The 15,641-nt window shown below is 56.8% G+C and overlaps 1 protein-coding gene across 4 annotated transcripts; it reads left to right on the top strand.

Annotated features, from left to right (window-relative positions):
• The first annotated feature begins 1 nt into the window (after position 1).
• On the top strand, positions 2 to 15,580 carry HSF1 (heat shock transcription factor 1). Of its 4 annotated transcripts, none has more exons than XM_075549109.1 (14): positions 2 to 303; positions 11,525 to 11,636; positions 12,011 to 12,147; positions 12,391 to 12,515; positions 12,624 to 12,699; positions 12,788 to 12,849; positions 12,927 to 13,023; positions 13,103 to 13,239; positions 13,349 to 13,615; positions 13,912 to 13,995; positions 14,506 to 14,611; positions 14,684 to 14,749; positions 14,845 to 14,923; positions 15,025 to 15,580. In XM_075549109.1, the coding sequence occupies exons 1-14, from the start codon at positions 187 to 189 to the stop codon at positions 15,228 to 15,230; spliced, it is 1,671 nt and encodes a 556-aa protein (XP_075405224.1). In that variant the 5' UTR covers positions 2 to 186; the 3' UTR covers positions 15,231 to 15,580. The 4 variants fall into 4 exon arrangements, with proteins under 4 accessions (XP_075405224.1, XP_075405225.1, XP_075405227.1 ...); XM_075549110.1 differs by having other exon boundaries at positions 3 to 303; positions 11,528 to 11,636; XM_075549112.1 differs by lacking the exon at positions 13,912 to 13,995 and having other exon boundaries at positions 4 to 303; positions 11,528 to 11,636.
• Positions 15,581 to 15,641: the final 61 nt, after the last annotated feature.

The raw sequence follows: 15,641 nt of genomic DNA, 5'->3' as shown, positions 1-15,641 counted from the left end.
GGAGGGCGGTGCCAGCGGGAGCGCGCCCGTCGCAAGATGGCGGCGGCCATGCTAGGCCGCGGGGCTGTGTGTGCGCAGCGGGTGGCTGCGGCGGTGAGGCGCGGGCGGCAGGCTCAGCGGCCCCACTAGCCCGGTCCTCGGCTCCGTTCTCGGAAGCTTCCTCGGTCTCCGCCTGCCTGGTCTGACATGGATCTGTCCTTGGGCCCCGGCGCGGCAGGGCCCAGCAACGTCCCGGCCTTCCTGACCAAGCTGTGGACCCTCGTGAGCGACCCGGACACCGACGCGCTCATCTGTTGGAGCCCGGTGAGAGGCCGCAGGCCGTGGAGGCGTGAAGGGGGCGGCTGGGAGCCGCGGCCCGCCCGCGTGTCGGCAGGCCGCCCGGGGCGGGAGGCGTCCCGGGTGGGGCGCCGTCCGGCCCGGTTCCGCTTTCCGCCCCCAGGTTTACAGAGGACTCCCCCACCTCTATCCGAGTTTGCCGGGAGAACGAGGGAGCCCCTCCCCGCGCAGCCTGTGAGGGGGAGAGCAGCCCCCCTGCAGCCCGTGTAGCGCCTGGGGGTCCCACCCGCGCTCCGACGCGGCCTCGGCGACGTGGGAAACCTAGCGGGGCAAATGTGGTCTCGGGGCCGGCGCCGGCCGCCGGCTGGTGTGTGCTTCTCAGAGCGAAGCCAGGGCCTGGAAGTTGAGTCGCGGGGCCTGCTCCAGAGAAAGCAGAGGGGTGACCCAGAAAGTAACGTGTGGGCAGGCTGACGTCTCTGTGGACCCCCAGCCTGCGTGATTCGCTTCCGGGTGGGGCGTCGCCGCTCCTCAGTGCCCTCTGTTGCCTGGCAGCAGGCTTGTTTACAGCTTTGGGAAAATCTGCGTTCGTGCCTGGAGTCGTCGTCGGCTGCTGGTCATTGCTGGTCACACCCTGGCTGTGATGGTGTGTCTGGCCAGGCCTGGCGCCCCAGCCCTGCCTGCATCACGCAGACACCTCAGCAGAGAGCCTGCCGGGCAGGTTGTCCCCTACCACTGGTGACTGCTGGCACCCTGGTGCCAGACTAGACCTGGGCCCCAGAGAGCTTTCAGTGGCAGTAGATTACCACGACTTGCATCTGAGGAGTCTCGGTGTGGTCTTGCCCCCAACCTCTCAGTGAACCACTGTGAGAAAGGAAAGGAAAGGTGTCTGTTATCATCAATCCTACCCGCTTGTCTCCCTCAGACCTCATCTAAGACACCTGCCCCTGCACACAAGGCGGGCATAGGCCCCTGGAAAGGACAAAGGCTCTCTCTTTGTTCTCCATCCCTGTTCCTGCCTTCTGTAGACCTCAGCACCTCTAAGCCCTGCACTTCCCTCTCTGCCCACCTCTTGGCTCACTGGAGAGGGGCCCCGAGCTCTCCACTCTGCACTGATCCCGCTAGACAGCTCATCCTGCCTGGAGTCCGCTTGCTGTTTCTACAGGAAGGTTGAGAGGGCACAGGGCTTCGGGCTGGCACACCATTAGCCAGGCCCCTGTGCACTTTCCAGGAGAGACCTTGGTGGGTGCCCCCAGAGACCCTGCTCTGTGGGGGCCGGAAGGGGTCAGTCCCCTCAAGTCACCATCAGGTTCTCCCCAGGTCTTCTAGGGTTGGTGCAGGGCAGGATGGGCCGGTGCTGTCAGGGAACCCTGAAACCCATCCCTGGGGCCTCCAAGGACCCCTTGCTGCTCAGCCTCAGCCAGGCCCTGCAGACTCTGCAGCCCAGAGACTCCAGAGAGGCCGAGTCTGGCCAGGAGACATTTGTCTGTGTTTGGAGGTGCTGACACCAAGCAGGAGCCAGAGGCCTGGTGACTGACATGCAAGGTTTACTGGCATTTGGCTGACCCTCACCATTAGCACTTCCTCAGGTGTCCTCTGAGCCGGTTTAGCCTGGGGGTGGGGGTGGGGGGTTCACACACGTGGACAAGACGCTGCGGGTCCAGGCTGTGGCTGTCTCAGAAGGGCTTCGGTGGCCAGGTGGGATGGATTGCCAGCCCAGGCTTTTCTGGGAGGCCATGCCCTCCCAGCCCTGCCAGTGTCCAGCTAACCTCACAGCAGGGGCAGGGCTTCCCACTCATTCCTTCTGTCTTGTCCACAGCCGTGCTGGGGCCACCTGGCTTCCTATCTCAGAGGTGAGGAAGCTGAGGCGAGGGCTGCCGTCAGGAGCTAAACCAAGTCAGAACTTGAAATTGGCAAAACCAACTCTGAAGTGCGCTCTCATTCCCCAGACTGCCCACTGCGACCTTACCCTAGGCCGGGGCAGTTGGGGATGGGCACATTGACTTAGTGAGTCCCTGGTGCTGGGAGCCAATTGGGGGCCTCCCCAGGGCCTATAGCCCACCCCAGCCGGGCTCACACGGGTGGTGGGGGTCGTCTGCGCTCTGCTGGCATGCTGTCCTAGAAGCATGGCGGTGGGGATAGAGTGCAGGGGCCTCTGAGGACCACCGAGTCCCGCCTGTGGGCCCGAGCCCCTCTGGCTGGGAGGAGTGCTGTAAGGGGGCGGTGCTTGTGCTGCAGACACCAGGAACATGCTGTGGGAGGCATCAGTGCTCTCAGGTGCCAGAAAGAGGGACAAGGTGGCACCGGTCTGGCGCAGGATTGGAACCAGCATGCCCCTGGCTTCAGACCCTGGCCTTCAGCCCGTGCAGCGGCACACAGCAGTTGTGTGCAGCCCTGCTCTGAGGTGCCTCGTCCATGGCAGCAGTGAGGACATGGAGGCGGCACTGGGCAGCTGCTGCTCCCAGCCCAAGGCAGTGGTTGGGGACCTAGGCCTTCGGCAGCAGGAGCTTCAGGCCCCACTGGCCCTCTCGGGCAGGCCTGTTGTGGCCTGTTCAGAACAGCCCTAACCATGGTGGCAGGGATCCATGAAGTGCCGCCTCCAAGTGCAGAATTCTGGCACGGAGCTGTTGCTGTGAGTCACAGCCACCGGTCACATTCCACCTCTGTGCGAGGTGAGTGACAACTGGGTCTGAGAAGCCTGCAACTGGCCGTCTAAGATACAATGCCCAGTCCCTGTTTATCGGGAGCCAAACAGAGACAGAAACCAGCGTCCCAGAGAAGGAGCGAGTCTGCAGGGCGAGCAGCCTGCACAGAGCACTGCTCCGTCTACCCTGAGACCAGAGGAGCTAGATGGTGCCAGCCATCACTACTGACCACTCTGGACTCCTGAGGGCCACCGTCTGTGGACCTTTGGTCAGGAAAATGCTGACTAAATGTGAAGTCTTAAACAGTGAAGGCTTACTGCACCAGATCACCCTAAGGTGCTTATTAAACCTGGAACTGAGTTCACTCAAAATGAATAAAACTATAAACTTCTAGAAGTGAGAGAAAATCTTTGTGACCTAGAACTATGCTCAGAAAACCCGAAACTCAGGGGAAACATGATAGAATGGGTTTTCATGGTCAGAAATGATACAGACTTTGTCACACTCAAAAACTTATGTAAACTACACAGTTAAGACGGCTCCGTGACGGACAGGGCAGGTAAAGGGGGCTTTGTGGTGATGAGAACGTGGGGTGGGTGGCGGGCTGCACTTGCTCCCAGGAAGTTCTGCACTCATAAAAAGGTGGCGTGAGAGACATGTACAGCAGGGACAAAACTCAGAGCAGCGACTGAGGCCACTCCAAAGTGATCAGACAACTTGGGGACCTGGTTTGGAGGCTGAGGGTCCTGGGACAGCTCAGTTCATTTGCCTAATAATACGCACAGTGTTTCTCTTCTGCCTCCTGCTCTGTCGGGTTGCACCTGGCCTGGGGTCACAGACCCTGTGCGCAGTCTGCAAAGAGCCACAGAGGCAGGCGCTGGGTGTGGGCGCTGTGGCTCGTGGCCTCCTTTTCCACGAGGCCTAACTGGAGGGTACCCAGTTTCTACGACGGAACCTGTTGGCGGAGGGCTCAGTGAGAGAAGCTGACCTGGAGGGGAGGGCATAGAGGAGAATTTCAGGTTTTCATGGGATCCAGACTTGGAGCCACGCGGGGCGGGTGGACCTTCAAAAGTGTTGTCCTGTGGTCTTCTTAGAACCAAATAGTTTAGCTTAACTAGTAAAAACATGTGCCTGGCACATTTTGCTCCTTAAGATTTTTCTGTATGGAATCAAATTGGCAACAGCCGCTTGAAGGATGAGGGTGAGCTTGTGTGAGCGCACAGGGAGGCTAGTCGCAATGCTGGCTTCACGAGTGGTGCGCAGGTCGATACCACACATGCGGGACACTGTATCCTCCTGGGAAACAACAAAATAAAATGTAAAGGAAAAGAAAGTACATTATTAAGGGAGCCAGAAACTGAGTGGAAGTATTTGAAGAATGTGCATGCTGCTGCCACTGTGCAGCCCGCCCTGGCCCCCAGCAGCCCCAGTGACGGGACCAGTACCGCCCGGCCCGGCCCCAGCCTCATGGCTCTTCTTAGGTTTGAGCCCACTGTTGCAACCAGTCTGTCCGCCCATCGTGTTGAGAGCCCTCCTCGTTCTCTACTCTATCCAGCATGGCGTCCTTCTCCAGGGACTTGTCTCTCCGACAGCGGATGCAAAGAACCTAAGATAAAGGCTTGCCGTCACTGCCTCTAAGGAGCATTCTGGCCCTACGTTTTCCAAGATCAAAAAGAGAAAGCAAACACAGCCAGTGATTCCATGCTGACTTGCAGTGACCCTGTGAGACAGGGTGGAACCGCCCCTGTGAGTTTCCAAGACTGTAACTGTTTCCCAAAGTAGAAAGCCTTATCTTCCTCCCCAGAGCAGTTGGTAGTTCCCAACATGCCACCACTGAGCCTCCCAGGCTCCAGAGGCACTGCACACCTACACCAACCCTAGCTCTGCTGGGCAGGCAGAATGGCCTGGCTCGCCCTGGAGTACAGTGGCTGAGCTTTTGGAGAAAGCAGAGCAGATTCCAGCCGTGGAAACCCGTCTGCCCTGTAGGCTCAGTTGGCACACCTACCATGTGTAACTGACAGTGCCGGATGTGGGTGGGGTGGGGAATCCCTGGAACATTCACGGTTTGCTGAGATTGCAGATGGGCACCCCGTGGGCATTCCTTGCCAAGATGAGTGAAAGGTACATTCACACAGAGGCCTGCACTCGTCTGATTCCTAACTAGCCAAACTGAGAACCACCCCAGTGCCCTGCCAATGGTTGGTGGATCAGCAGACCTGCACTCTGCTGTGTGGAGGAAGCCAAACTGCCTCCCGGAAGACAGCACCAGGGCGACAAACCCCAGGTTGATGGGTGCCCAAGGATAAGGGCAGAAGATCATCGGACATGTTTGGGTGTGGTGACAGCTTGTTCATTGCAGTGGTTAAGCAACCATATGTCAAAATTGATTAACGTGGCCATTTGTAATCGAGTATAAGCCGAGGTACCTAATTACCTGGGAAACCAGAAAAACTGATTGACTCAAGTATAAGCCTAGGGTGGAAAATGCAGAAGCTATTGGTGAGTTTCAATAATCAAAACAAATGAATATAAAATTGCTAAAAATTGAGATATCAGTGGGGTAATGTATTTAAATATTTATTTTAAATAAAAGGACAAGTCATTTAACATTAGTAAACCAGCACAGTGAGTGGAAAATAGGTTCAACAAAAACAATAAGGTATCAACAATGATACCTTAAGAGTACTATCCCCTGAGCTCAATCAGCAACCAAGCTAAAATGAAAAGAGTTAAAATCCTTCAAAACTGGGTTCCTCATCATCATCCATATCCCAATGCAGAGCTTCAGCTGGTGTGAGGTCATCATAGACGCTGTCCTCACTGAGATCGCCATCATCACCATCACTGCTGTCATTTTCATACAAAGCGCAGTCTTCACTGCCATCCATAGCATTACTAATACTACATTTCTGGAAGGCACATCGCACCATGTCTTCTGGAATGTCTTCCCATGCATCTTGAACCCACTTTGCTATTAACTCTATGTCAGGCTTCATGAGATTTCCTCCTCTTGTTAGTCAGGCTTGACCAGCTGACATCCATTCATGCTACATCCTTCGCACACAGTCTTTAAAAGGCTTATTCGAATATACATCCAGAGACTGCAGTACAGATGGAAGCCCATCTGGAATAACGGCTAAAGTAACTTTACTAGATTTTGCCAATTTTTGTATGTTATCCGATAGGTGGGCTCTGAACATATCCCAAACAAGTAACGATGGCTTTTTCTTTAAGGCTGCTCCTGGTCGTAGGTTCCAAATTTCTTCCAGCCATTTTTCTGTTCTGTCTTCATCCACCCAGCCTTTAACATGTGCACACACAGTAATTCTTGGTGGGAAATTGATCTTTTTAGGCAAGGTCTTTCTTTTAAAAATAATGACAGACGCAGCTTAGTTCCATTAGCCAAACATGATAGAACAGCTGTAAAGTGGTGTGTTTGTTTTTTTTTCATTTCCTGTAGTTTTGAGAAAAATGGTTTTTTCTCCTAAACTTGCCACAGTTCTGTTGCTTGGAAGATTAACAGTCATGGCAGTTTCATCCATATTCCCAATATCTGCCAGGTCATAATTATAAATCCTCCTTTGTTTTATAATAAAGAACTGGAATGACATATGGTAATTTTTTCTTCAAGGTCTTGTGGCAATTTCTGGGAAATCTTTGTTCTTTGTCTCAAACATAGTAGGCCAAACCTATTCATGAAGCGGGTACACCATCCTGCTGGCGCAGCAAGTTTTTCAATGCCTGGTGCTTTATATCTGTCATCCTTAGCCATTTGTAGAGCACGTGTGCGGATTCCTGTGTGTGTTACGCAGTAACCATTTTGACGACACTCCAGAACCCATTTATGCAATTCACTCTCTAGAGCCCCATAAAAGATGTTAAAACACGAAGAGCTTTTTTAGCTTTTGGAATCTGTTCCAAGTCAGCCTTCATTTTCCACCACTCCCTCACTTGCTTTTCATCAACACAATTCCTAGGCATTTTTGTTTTGGTTCAAGAGTATCCATTTCTAGTAAGATTTAAAAAAAAAAGACTTTGAAAAAGAACTTTCATGGTTTGCCCCCCCACCCCCCCACTCCGTGCGATGTGTTAGCCAGGAGGAGGGAGGAGCCCATGTGGGCCGGGAAGCAGGATGTGAATTAACACAGAGACCAGAGGGGAGAGAGAGCGTAGCCAGACACATCCTTACCAGTTCAGCTACCAGCGTAAGTGAATCACTACGGGTGCTTCTGGGAATTGGAGCCTTCCACGTCATAGGACGGCTCTGATTGGTTAGATATGAGTAAACAAACATTCAAAGCCCTGCAGTGTCAGTGGGGCTTTGAATAAGCAGCGGAGGAACGGCAATCTGTTGAGATGTTACACCTTGCTGGGGTACCACTGACCCGTGTATAAGCCAAACCCCAGTATTTCAGCACATTATTTGTGCTGAAAACGGCTTACACACGAGTATATACGGTAGGTACTTTGTGACTCCCCTTTTTAAAGGTAGAAGGTGAGTGGAAGTCTGCAGTGGCTGAGTCTGTGGGTGAGAGTAAGTACTGCTAGAGTGCCGGGGGCTTTGAGTCGTGTCTTCAGCCACATCATGAGCCTGTGAAAAGTGCACCCTGAATTCAGGCAGAGCAGCACTTGATGCTGGCCAAGAATACGGAGAGCAAACAAATCTACATTGCAAGTACAGCCAGAATTCTTCTTACAGGCGAAGGCAGTCAGGCTTTATCTTATGTGCTTTGGCCACGTCAGGAGAGACCGGTCCCTGGAGAAGAGCATCGGGACTCAGCAGCAATGGACACCATTGACCTTTATCTATGAGAAGTGGGCACACACGCAATTGCCCTTGTGTGTTTAAAAATAATGGATGCAAATCAGAAGCTTACAAACTCAACTTCCAAACCAGAGAGGACTTCCCTCAGTGGAAAGGGCCTATCAGCAGGTCTGCAGGGCTGGGTGTGGGCGGAGCTGCTAGTCAGCATTGGGCTGCGAACCTCAAAACTGTCCCTTTAAACCAGTGGTTCTCAACCTCCGGGTCGCATGCGACCCCTTGGGGGGAGTCAAACGACCCTTTCACAGGGGTTGCATAAGACCATCGGAAAACAAATATTTCACAATCTACAATTACATATTTTGTGATTAATCACTATGCTTTAATTATGTTCGATTTGTAACAATGAAAATACATCCTGCATATCACATAATTTACATGACGATTCATAACAGCAAAATTACAGTTATGAAGTAATAACGAAGATAACTTTGTGGTTGGGGTCACAACAGGAGAACTTGTATTAAAGGGGCGCGGCATGAAGAAGGTTGAGAACCACTGCCTTCAACCCGCCAGCTGCTCTGAGGAAAGAGGAGACTGCTTCTGTCAAGATGTACAATCTCAGACTCGACGCCAGGTCACTGTGCGTCAGAACGGACTCTAGGACAGGATGTCTGGAGCCATGTATAGGGATAGAAAGACCCAACAGAGTAGAGAGGCCACTTCTCCCAAAACCTGTAGATGTGACATGAAGCTCTCACTTCCTGCCTGCTTCCCAGTCTCCATTCTTCTGGCAGATGCCTTGCCTGATAGGGAGCCTCTGGGCATGAAATTAGGGGCGGCTAGGTGCTTCAGTCCAGGGTGAAACAGAGGTCAGCCCGGGGAGACTGGGGAGCCCAGGTCATTGTCCCATCTCCTTTGGTGGGCAGCCGCTGCCGTGCGAGGCTAGACCGAGGAACAGGTCTGCCTTTGAAATCCAAGCCATGCCTTTGATTCCCTTCGAGAACAAGTCACTGACCTGATGTCCCGTCACTCCAGAATAGTGTCCAGCCGTTTCCCCAAAGACATGGGAGCGGCCCTGAGAGTGACCCACTCCCTTGTCTAGCGGCCCATCAGGTGGCCCTCTACTGATTGGCTCACCTTGACTTGACGTCTCTTCCTCTTCGTCTCTTCCCTGGCCTGCACACTCTGGGAGGTTGGCAGTTATTTTGTTGAATGTCCCCTGGTTCGGGTTTACCTGACGTTTCCTTGAAACTGTTGGACTACTGACTGCTCCATCCTTCCTCAACCTCACCTTCTGCCTCATGGTTTCTGATGTGAAGGAGTCAGCTGGTCCCGGGTAGTGACCCCTTGTTTCTGATGGGTTGATTTTTGTCTTGGCCCTTTAAAGATTCTGTTTAGCTTTTGACTGTCCAATAATGATGTGTCTAGATATGGGTTTCTGAGCTTACATATGTGTTAGTTGGCTCTCTTGAGGAGACGCCTTTGTTGAGAGCAGTATTTCCCACAGCTGTAGGAGTGGGTGTGGTAGGCCCGGTTCAAGTCTCTGGGACAGAGGTTAAGCTGGAGGCGCTTCCTGAACTGGCTGAAGCTGCTGGACCTGCAGCAAGAAGCTGAAGCAGGAGAACCTCGGGCTGGTGGATGTCCACGGACTGGACCGGGGACTGGCAGAGTTGTGAAAACCCACGGTCGCAGGCTCTGCAGGCCCTAGATCAGTGTGACAGATGTGGGGTCCAGATCAGCGAGAAAAGTATAACTCTTGCCTGGGTCTACATAAATATCAGGTAGGCCACCCCACCGAGTGGCGTCCCCAGGGCTATAGTCTGAGTGACTCTTGGCTCGCAGCACATCCCACCTTGGGGCTGATCACATTGCGTCAGCTGGTGGTGTGGGAAAGGCCTCAACTGCCAAGCTGCTGAGAAACCCAGCCCAGCCACTTCCCACCTAGAGCTTGTTGAGCTTTTTATCCCATCAAACTTGGGGGGTCGTTTACAGCCTTCTGCCCACTCCCCACCAAGTATCTTCTCCACCCGCATGCTTTCCCTTTTTCCCCTGGGGATCCTGTAGTGCACGTGACGGTGCTGGACAATGCCCACTCATTGCGCACTGTCTCTCTCCTTTTCCTTTACTTCCTCCAGCCTGACCTCCCGGCTCCAACCTGCTCTTAAACGCCTCGCGTAGGCTTCTCACTTCCACAGGGTCTGTCAGAGTCTTACTTTCGCCCACCTTCCCTCACTCCCTCTCCATGTGCTCCTGCTCCTTTCTTCTCGCCAGCCCCGCCCCATAGTCTTTAAAGTTTGTAATCTGCCTCTTTACTGGTTTTCTCTGGTGAGACCTTGTTCTCATTTTCTCTCTAGCGGTTTGGTTTGTTACTACTCTTTGAACACCGTCTAAATGACTGGTTTGACTGTCCCTGGTGGGTGGGACATCTGGACGTCCTCAGTTTCCGAGGCTGCTGCTTGCCTCTGTGCAGGCCCGTGCTTTCTTGTTTAGGTTGTGTGTGTGTGTGTGTGTGTGTGTGTGTGTGTGTGTGTGTGTCACACTCGGCCCTCAGATTCTCCACCTTCCCAACTCTGCCCGTTGACTAGGTGGTCTCTTCGTTCAGTGACTTTCCTATATTCTGTTGTGTGTATGGCTACCAGTCTCTGCTTGGGTCCTGTAGGAGTGGGCTGACGCAGAACAGAGGGTAGCTTGGGGCTACTGAGGCTCAAGAGTCCACCCAAAGTTCTGCACCCATGCAGCTGGGCACCTCAGACAGACACCCATGCAGCTGGGCACCTCAGAGCTGCGGCTGGCCCTCCCCTGCCACTATGCTGGGCCTGGAGCCCTGCCCTGCCCGGGCTTCAAAGCGGTGGCCCTCTGGATGCACAGGAGCACTGTGGCGCTCTTCAACTCTTTACCTAACTTATTGGGTTTGGGTTTTTTTTGCAAACTTTCTGGTTAGCCTGTCATCTGCACTGTTCCCCATGACCTGGGGCAGCCACACGGCTCAAAGAGTGCCCGTGCATGTCAGCACGCAAATCGGCTTAGGTGGGTCTACCTGAGAGGCCAGGCATGTCGAGGCAGCCGCTACCTGGGCTCTGGCCCTGAGGGCACTCCCTGGCCTCGGGCTGCCAGCTGTGGTTTAGGGAATTCCACCACATGATACCAGACCCCGTTTCTTCCTGTCGCTCTTTCTTTGTACCCGTGTGTGGGGGTGTGTGTGCACGCTATGTCAGGCAGCGTGGTGAGGGCCAGAGGCAGGTGGGAGTGAGGCAGTGTCCCTCAGAGACCCAGTCTCATGACTTTCCAGGGTTGACATTTTGGTGGTGACATGTGAGGGCACACCAAGAAGCCCTTGGAGAAATGGATGACAGACCTGGAAACAGCCCCTCCCTCCTGCCTCGCAGCTGTCCTCCTGGGGGGAGGGCAGGTATTTCTGGCTGCCAGGGGGGCTGGCTTGTTCTTACTCCTCAGGGCCATTCCATTCCAGCTTCCCCTGTCTGGCCCAACCTCGGGCCTCCCAAGCATCAATCCTGCCTGTGTGCCGGGGCTACCTGGCTGCATGGGCACTGTGCGGTTTGGGGACTGGGTTTAAGAGGGGAAGGGCCGATCCTGCTTGTGGCAAGCTGGCTGGCTTACCTCCTGTGGGAAATGCCCCTGGGAAATCTGGTCAGATGTCCCACGGCAGGGGACAGAGCCTTCCTGAGGATACCAGCCCTGCACCAAGAAGTGTCAGCAGAGACATGGGGCGGAGGCCAGGCCCCAAGGTGCTGGTGGTCATGGTCACTTCCTGCCCCAGGGGACCTGAGTGGCCTGAGCACCGCATAAGGGGCTCTGGCAGTTACCCCGTCCTCTCCCCCAGCAGAGCGGGAACAGCTTCCACGTGTTTGACCAGGGCCAGTTTGCCAAGGAGGTGCTGCCCAAGTACTTCAAGCACAGCAACATGGCCAGCTTCGTGCGGCAGCTCAACATGTGTGAGTGGCTGGCCAGGGCAGATGTGTCCACTGCATCTCCCCACCACCATGAAGGTCCCCTTCCCCCTGAGAATCAGGGACCACTGATGGGCCACCATCTACCCTGGCCTGTTGTCTGTCCAGAGTCTTCATGGGCCTGACCTCCGCAGCCGGGTGGACACTTGGCCCCCATTCCCTGTCATGGTTCCCAGGCCCCACTGGGGGGTCGAGCAGCATCCTGCCGAGAGCCCCATCAGGGGAAGACTGAGGCACATACCCTGAGTGGCCCATCACCCAGGCACAACCCTCGGCCCCTGCAGTTGTAGGGTGACAGGGACGGGGGATGGAGCTGGCATCCCAGCCCTAAGCAGAGCACCCGCCCCTGTCGTGTGCAGACGGCTTCCGGAAAGTGGTCCACATCGAGCAAGGTGGCCTGGTGAAGCCGGAGAAGGATGACACAGAGTTCCAGCACCCATGCTTCCTGCGAGGCCAGGAGCAGCTACTGGACAGCATCAAGAGGAAAGTGGCCAGCGTGAGTGGCCACATGGGCAGGAGGGGGCTTGTGGGAGCAACCACTGTCCTGTAGGCATTGACCTGGGGCAGGAGGACCCCACCTGTGTAACAGGCACCTCACCCCTCTTACGCCGCCCCTCTAGCATGGGACCCACCCCTCCAAAGGAGATCCTTCCCTTGTGGGGCTGGTCACAGCAGCATCCCAGGACCTTGCACTGGGTGCCTCCCCAGTGACACCAGTCCCTATCCCCCTGGGACCCAGGTGTCCAGCCTTAAGAGTGATGACATTAAGATTCGCCAGGACAGTGTCACCAAGCTGCTGACCGACGTGCAGCTGATGAAGGGGAAGCAGGAGAGCATGGACTCCAAGCTGCTGGCCATGAAGCAGTAGGTCCCTCGGGGCCCCTCCCCCCAGCTTGCCCCACCACCCGCCCACCTATCCGGTGGCCATGGCCCTACTGCAGGGGGCCAGTGATTGACCCTGGGTTCTTGCAGTGAGAATGAGGCGCTGTGGAGGGAGGTGGCCAGCCTTCGGCAGAAGCACGCCCAGCAGCAGAAAGTCGTCAACAAGGTGGCATGGTGGCTGGCCCATCTGGGGTGGGTGGTTGGGTGTGCACACGCCAGTGGCCAGGTGACCAAGCCACCCTTTGTGCCCACAGCTCATCCAGTTCCTGATCTCCCTGGTGCAGTCAAATCGGATCCTGGGGGTGAAGAGAAAGATGTGAGGCTGGGGGGGCCCCAGCCCCAAATGGGTCCTGCACGCAGGCCCTCCCCTGCTAACCTGCCCCTCCCCTACAGCCCCTTGATGCTGAGCGACAGCGGCTCTGGCCCGCCCCTGCCCAAGTTCGGCCGGCAGTATTCCCTGGAGCCCGTGCATGGCGCTGCCACCTTTACTGTGAGCACCGGGCGGGGGCAGGCGGGGCAGGGCCAGGCTGCATCCCCGCCATGCATGTAGACAGCCATGTCCTTTGCAGGCCTCGTCCCCTGCCTTCAGCGGCTCCAGCCTCTTCTCCCCAGACACCTTGGCCAGCTCCGGCCCCATCATCTCTGACATCACTGAGCTGGTTCCCTCCAGCCCCTCTGCCACCTCAGGCGGGAGCATCGATGAGAGGTGGGGCCCAAGTCATGCCCTGCTGCCACCACCCTCGGTCCCCACTCGGGCAGGACTGGGAGAGTACTGATGCCCTGTCCCCACTCGGGGTATCCACGTGCCCCTCCAGGCCGATGCCCAGCAGCCCCCGAGTGCACATCAAAGAGGAGCCGCCCAGCCCCCCCCATAGCCCCCAGGTGGTGGTGAGCCCCGGGCAGCCTTCCGCAGATGCAGAGACGCCCCTGTCCCCGACGGCCTTCATCGACTCCATCCTGCGGGAGAGTGAGCCCACTGCCGCCCCCACAGCTGCCCAGCCCGCACACGACGGGGACAGGCGTCCCACCCCCCTGCCCACCTCAGCCCCAGAGAAGTGCCTCAGCGTGGCCTGCTTGGACAAGTGAGTGGCCCCCAGCAGCAGGGGTAGCCATACCCGAAGGAGGACCTGGGCCTGGACACCCTCCCAGACCTGGCCCAACCCAGAGTCTGTGTACAGGGCGGCTGGGTAGTGAACAGGGCCTCTCCGGCCTCCGAACCTGTGACTGACGAGGGAGTGGATGCCGACCGCTCGGCCACAGCCCCACATGCAAGATCCCCAGGGCCCACGCCCTGTGTCGCCAGCCCGGCCGAGCAGGCTGGAGGCGGTGAGCGGCTGGCCCGGCCCTGCAGTCGGCCTCTTGTCTTTGTATCTTGCAGCTGGGCTCGTGTTCCACAGACGTCTGGGGTGGTGCGCCTCCTCCCTTGTCCCTCCTCCTCTCTGCATGGCCGAGTCCAGCCAGGGTTAGCACTGCCCCACCCAGGAGGGAAGAGGGCGCTGCCAGGGCTGCAGTGCTCTCTCGCCATGCGTCCTGCCCAGCAGCAGGCGGGCACCCTGGGCCCTCTACTGAGGGTGCCCCAGGCCTGCATCTGCACTGGGTGGGGGCCAGGGACAGGCCCTACTGCCAGACCTGGGTCAGCACTGGACAGCCACACCTGGCCCCGGCCCCTGCTCTGGGAACTGGTGCTGTCATGGCCCGAGTGCCTGATCTAATACCTCCCAAGTAAGGTGAGGCTTGTCTGGCCCGTCCCAGGGCAAGAACACCAGGGGTCCCTTGGGCCTCATGGGTCCATCCACACTGCCCCTCCGCCCACTTGGCCCAGGCCCTGCACAGGCTCCTGGTGAGCCCCCTGCCTACCTCTACCCCACTGCCCAAGCCGCTAGCACCTGGGATCAGGGAGGCTGCCCTCAGTGGAAGACTGTCTTGGAGTCCTAAGCCAGACAACAACCCACCTCTCCCTCCCTTGGCCCAGGAGCGAGCTCAGTGACCACCTGGATGCCATGGACTCTGACCTGGACAGCCTGCAGGCCATGCTGGGCAGCCGTGGCTTCAGTGTGGACACCAGTGCCCTGATGGACGTGAGTGCCTGCCCTACCACCCCCACCTACCACCCCAACTGCTGCACCCTGCTGACCCCCCTTCTCCCATAGCTCTTCAGCCCCTCGGTGACCATGCCAGACATGAGCCTGCCCGACCCAGACAGCAGCCTGGCCAGTGTGCGTGCAGGGGCCTGGGGAAGGGGACCGGAAGGAGGGCCCGAGGGCGGGGAGGGGGAGGGAGCTCTCACTAACCCTCCCTCCTGTGTCAGCAGATCCAGGAACTCCTTGCCACCCCGGAGCCACCCAGGCCCCTGGAGGCTGCCGAAGCCAAGAACAGTAGCCAGGACTCAGGTAAACCAAGGCCCACCCCCACAACCACCTGCTCTACCCACTGGCCCAGCTGCCCACCGGCCCTCCCACCCTGACCCCCAGCCCCACCTGCCTGCCTGCAGGGAAGCAGCTGGTGCACTACACAGCACAGCCCCTGTTCCTGGTGGACCCTGGACCCGTGGACTCGGGAGGCAGCGACCTGCCGGTGCTCTTCGAGCTAGGGGAGGGCTCCTACTTCTCCGAGGGGGATGACTACACAGATGACCCTACCATTGCACTGCTGACTGGCCCTGAGCCTCCCAAAGCCCAGGACCCCACTGTCTCCTAGAAGCCCCAGATGACCTGGTAGGGTCACTGCTCCCCTGCTCAGGGCCAGCCATGGGCAGGGCCAGGGCCCTTGGCAGCAAATAGTGCTCCACACTGGCTGGGAGCAGCCCATGGAAGCCCACCTGGTCCCAAGGTGAAGCCATCAGTGAGCTGGCCCATCCAGTGCCTCCACCGTACCCTGTGAGCCTGTAGCCCACAGGCCCTCGAAACCATGCTTTGGCCAGCCCTACTGGTTGTTCTAGTCAAGAGTCGTATTTTGGATTTTTACATGAGAAGTCCTGCTTACCCTCCTGTAGAGAGGTCCTCAGCTCTGCCCAGAGGGACACAGAGTCTATAAATGGAAACGCTCTACCCTGGCTCCCTTTGATTTGGGTAGGGGGGAGGGGAGGGGAAGGACAATGTTAGGACATTC

Source organism: Tenrec ecaudatus, chromosome 5 (genome assembly GCF_050624435.1).
Source record: "Tenrec ecaudatus isolate mTenEca1 chromosome 5, mTenEca1.hap1, whole genome shotgun sequence".
Classification (NCBI taxonomy): Eukaryota; Metazoa; Chordata; class Mammalia; order Afrosoricida; family Tenrecidae; genus Tenrec; species Tenrec ecaudatus.
The sequence above is the reverse complement of the archived record's forward strand: the minus strand, read 5'-3'. Positions and strand labels throughout refer to the sequence as shown.

Coding starts and splice junctions, on each gene's coding strand:
- HSF1 (XM_075549109.1), top strand. CDS start 187: ATGGATCTGTCCTTGGGCCCCGGCGCGGCAGGGCCCAGCAACGTCCCG. Junction 12,516..12,623: donor AAGCTGCTGGCCATGAAGCA/GTAGGTCCCTCG, acceptor GGGTTCTTGCAG/TGAGAATGAGGCGCTGTGGA. Junction 13,996..14,505: donor CATGGCCGAGTCCAGCCAGG/GTTAGCACTGCC, acceptor CCCTTGGCCCAG/GAGCGAGCTCAGTGACCACC.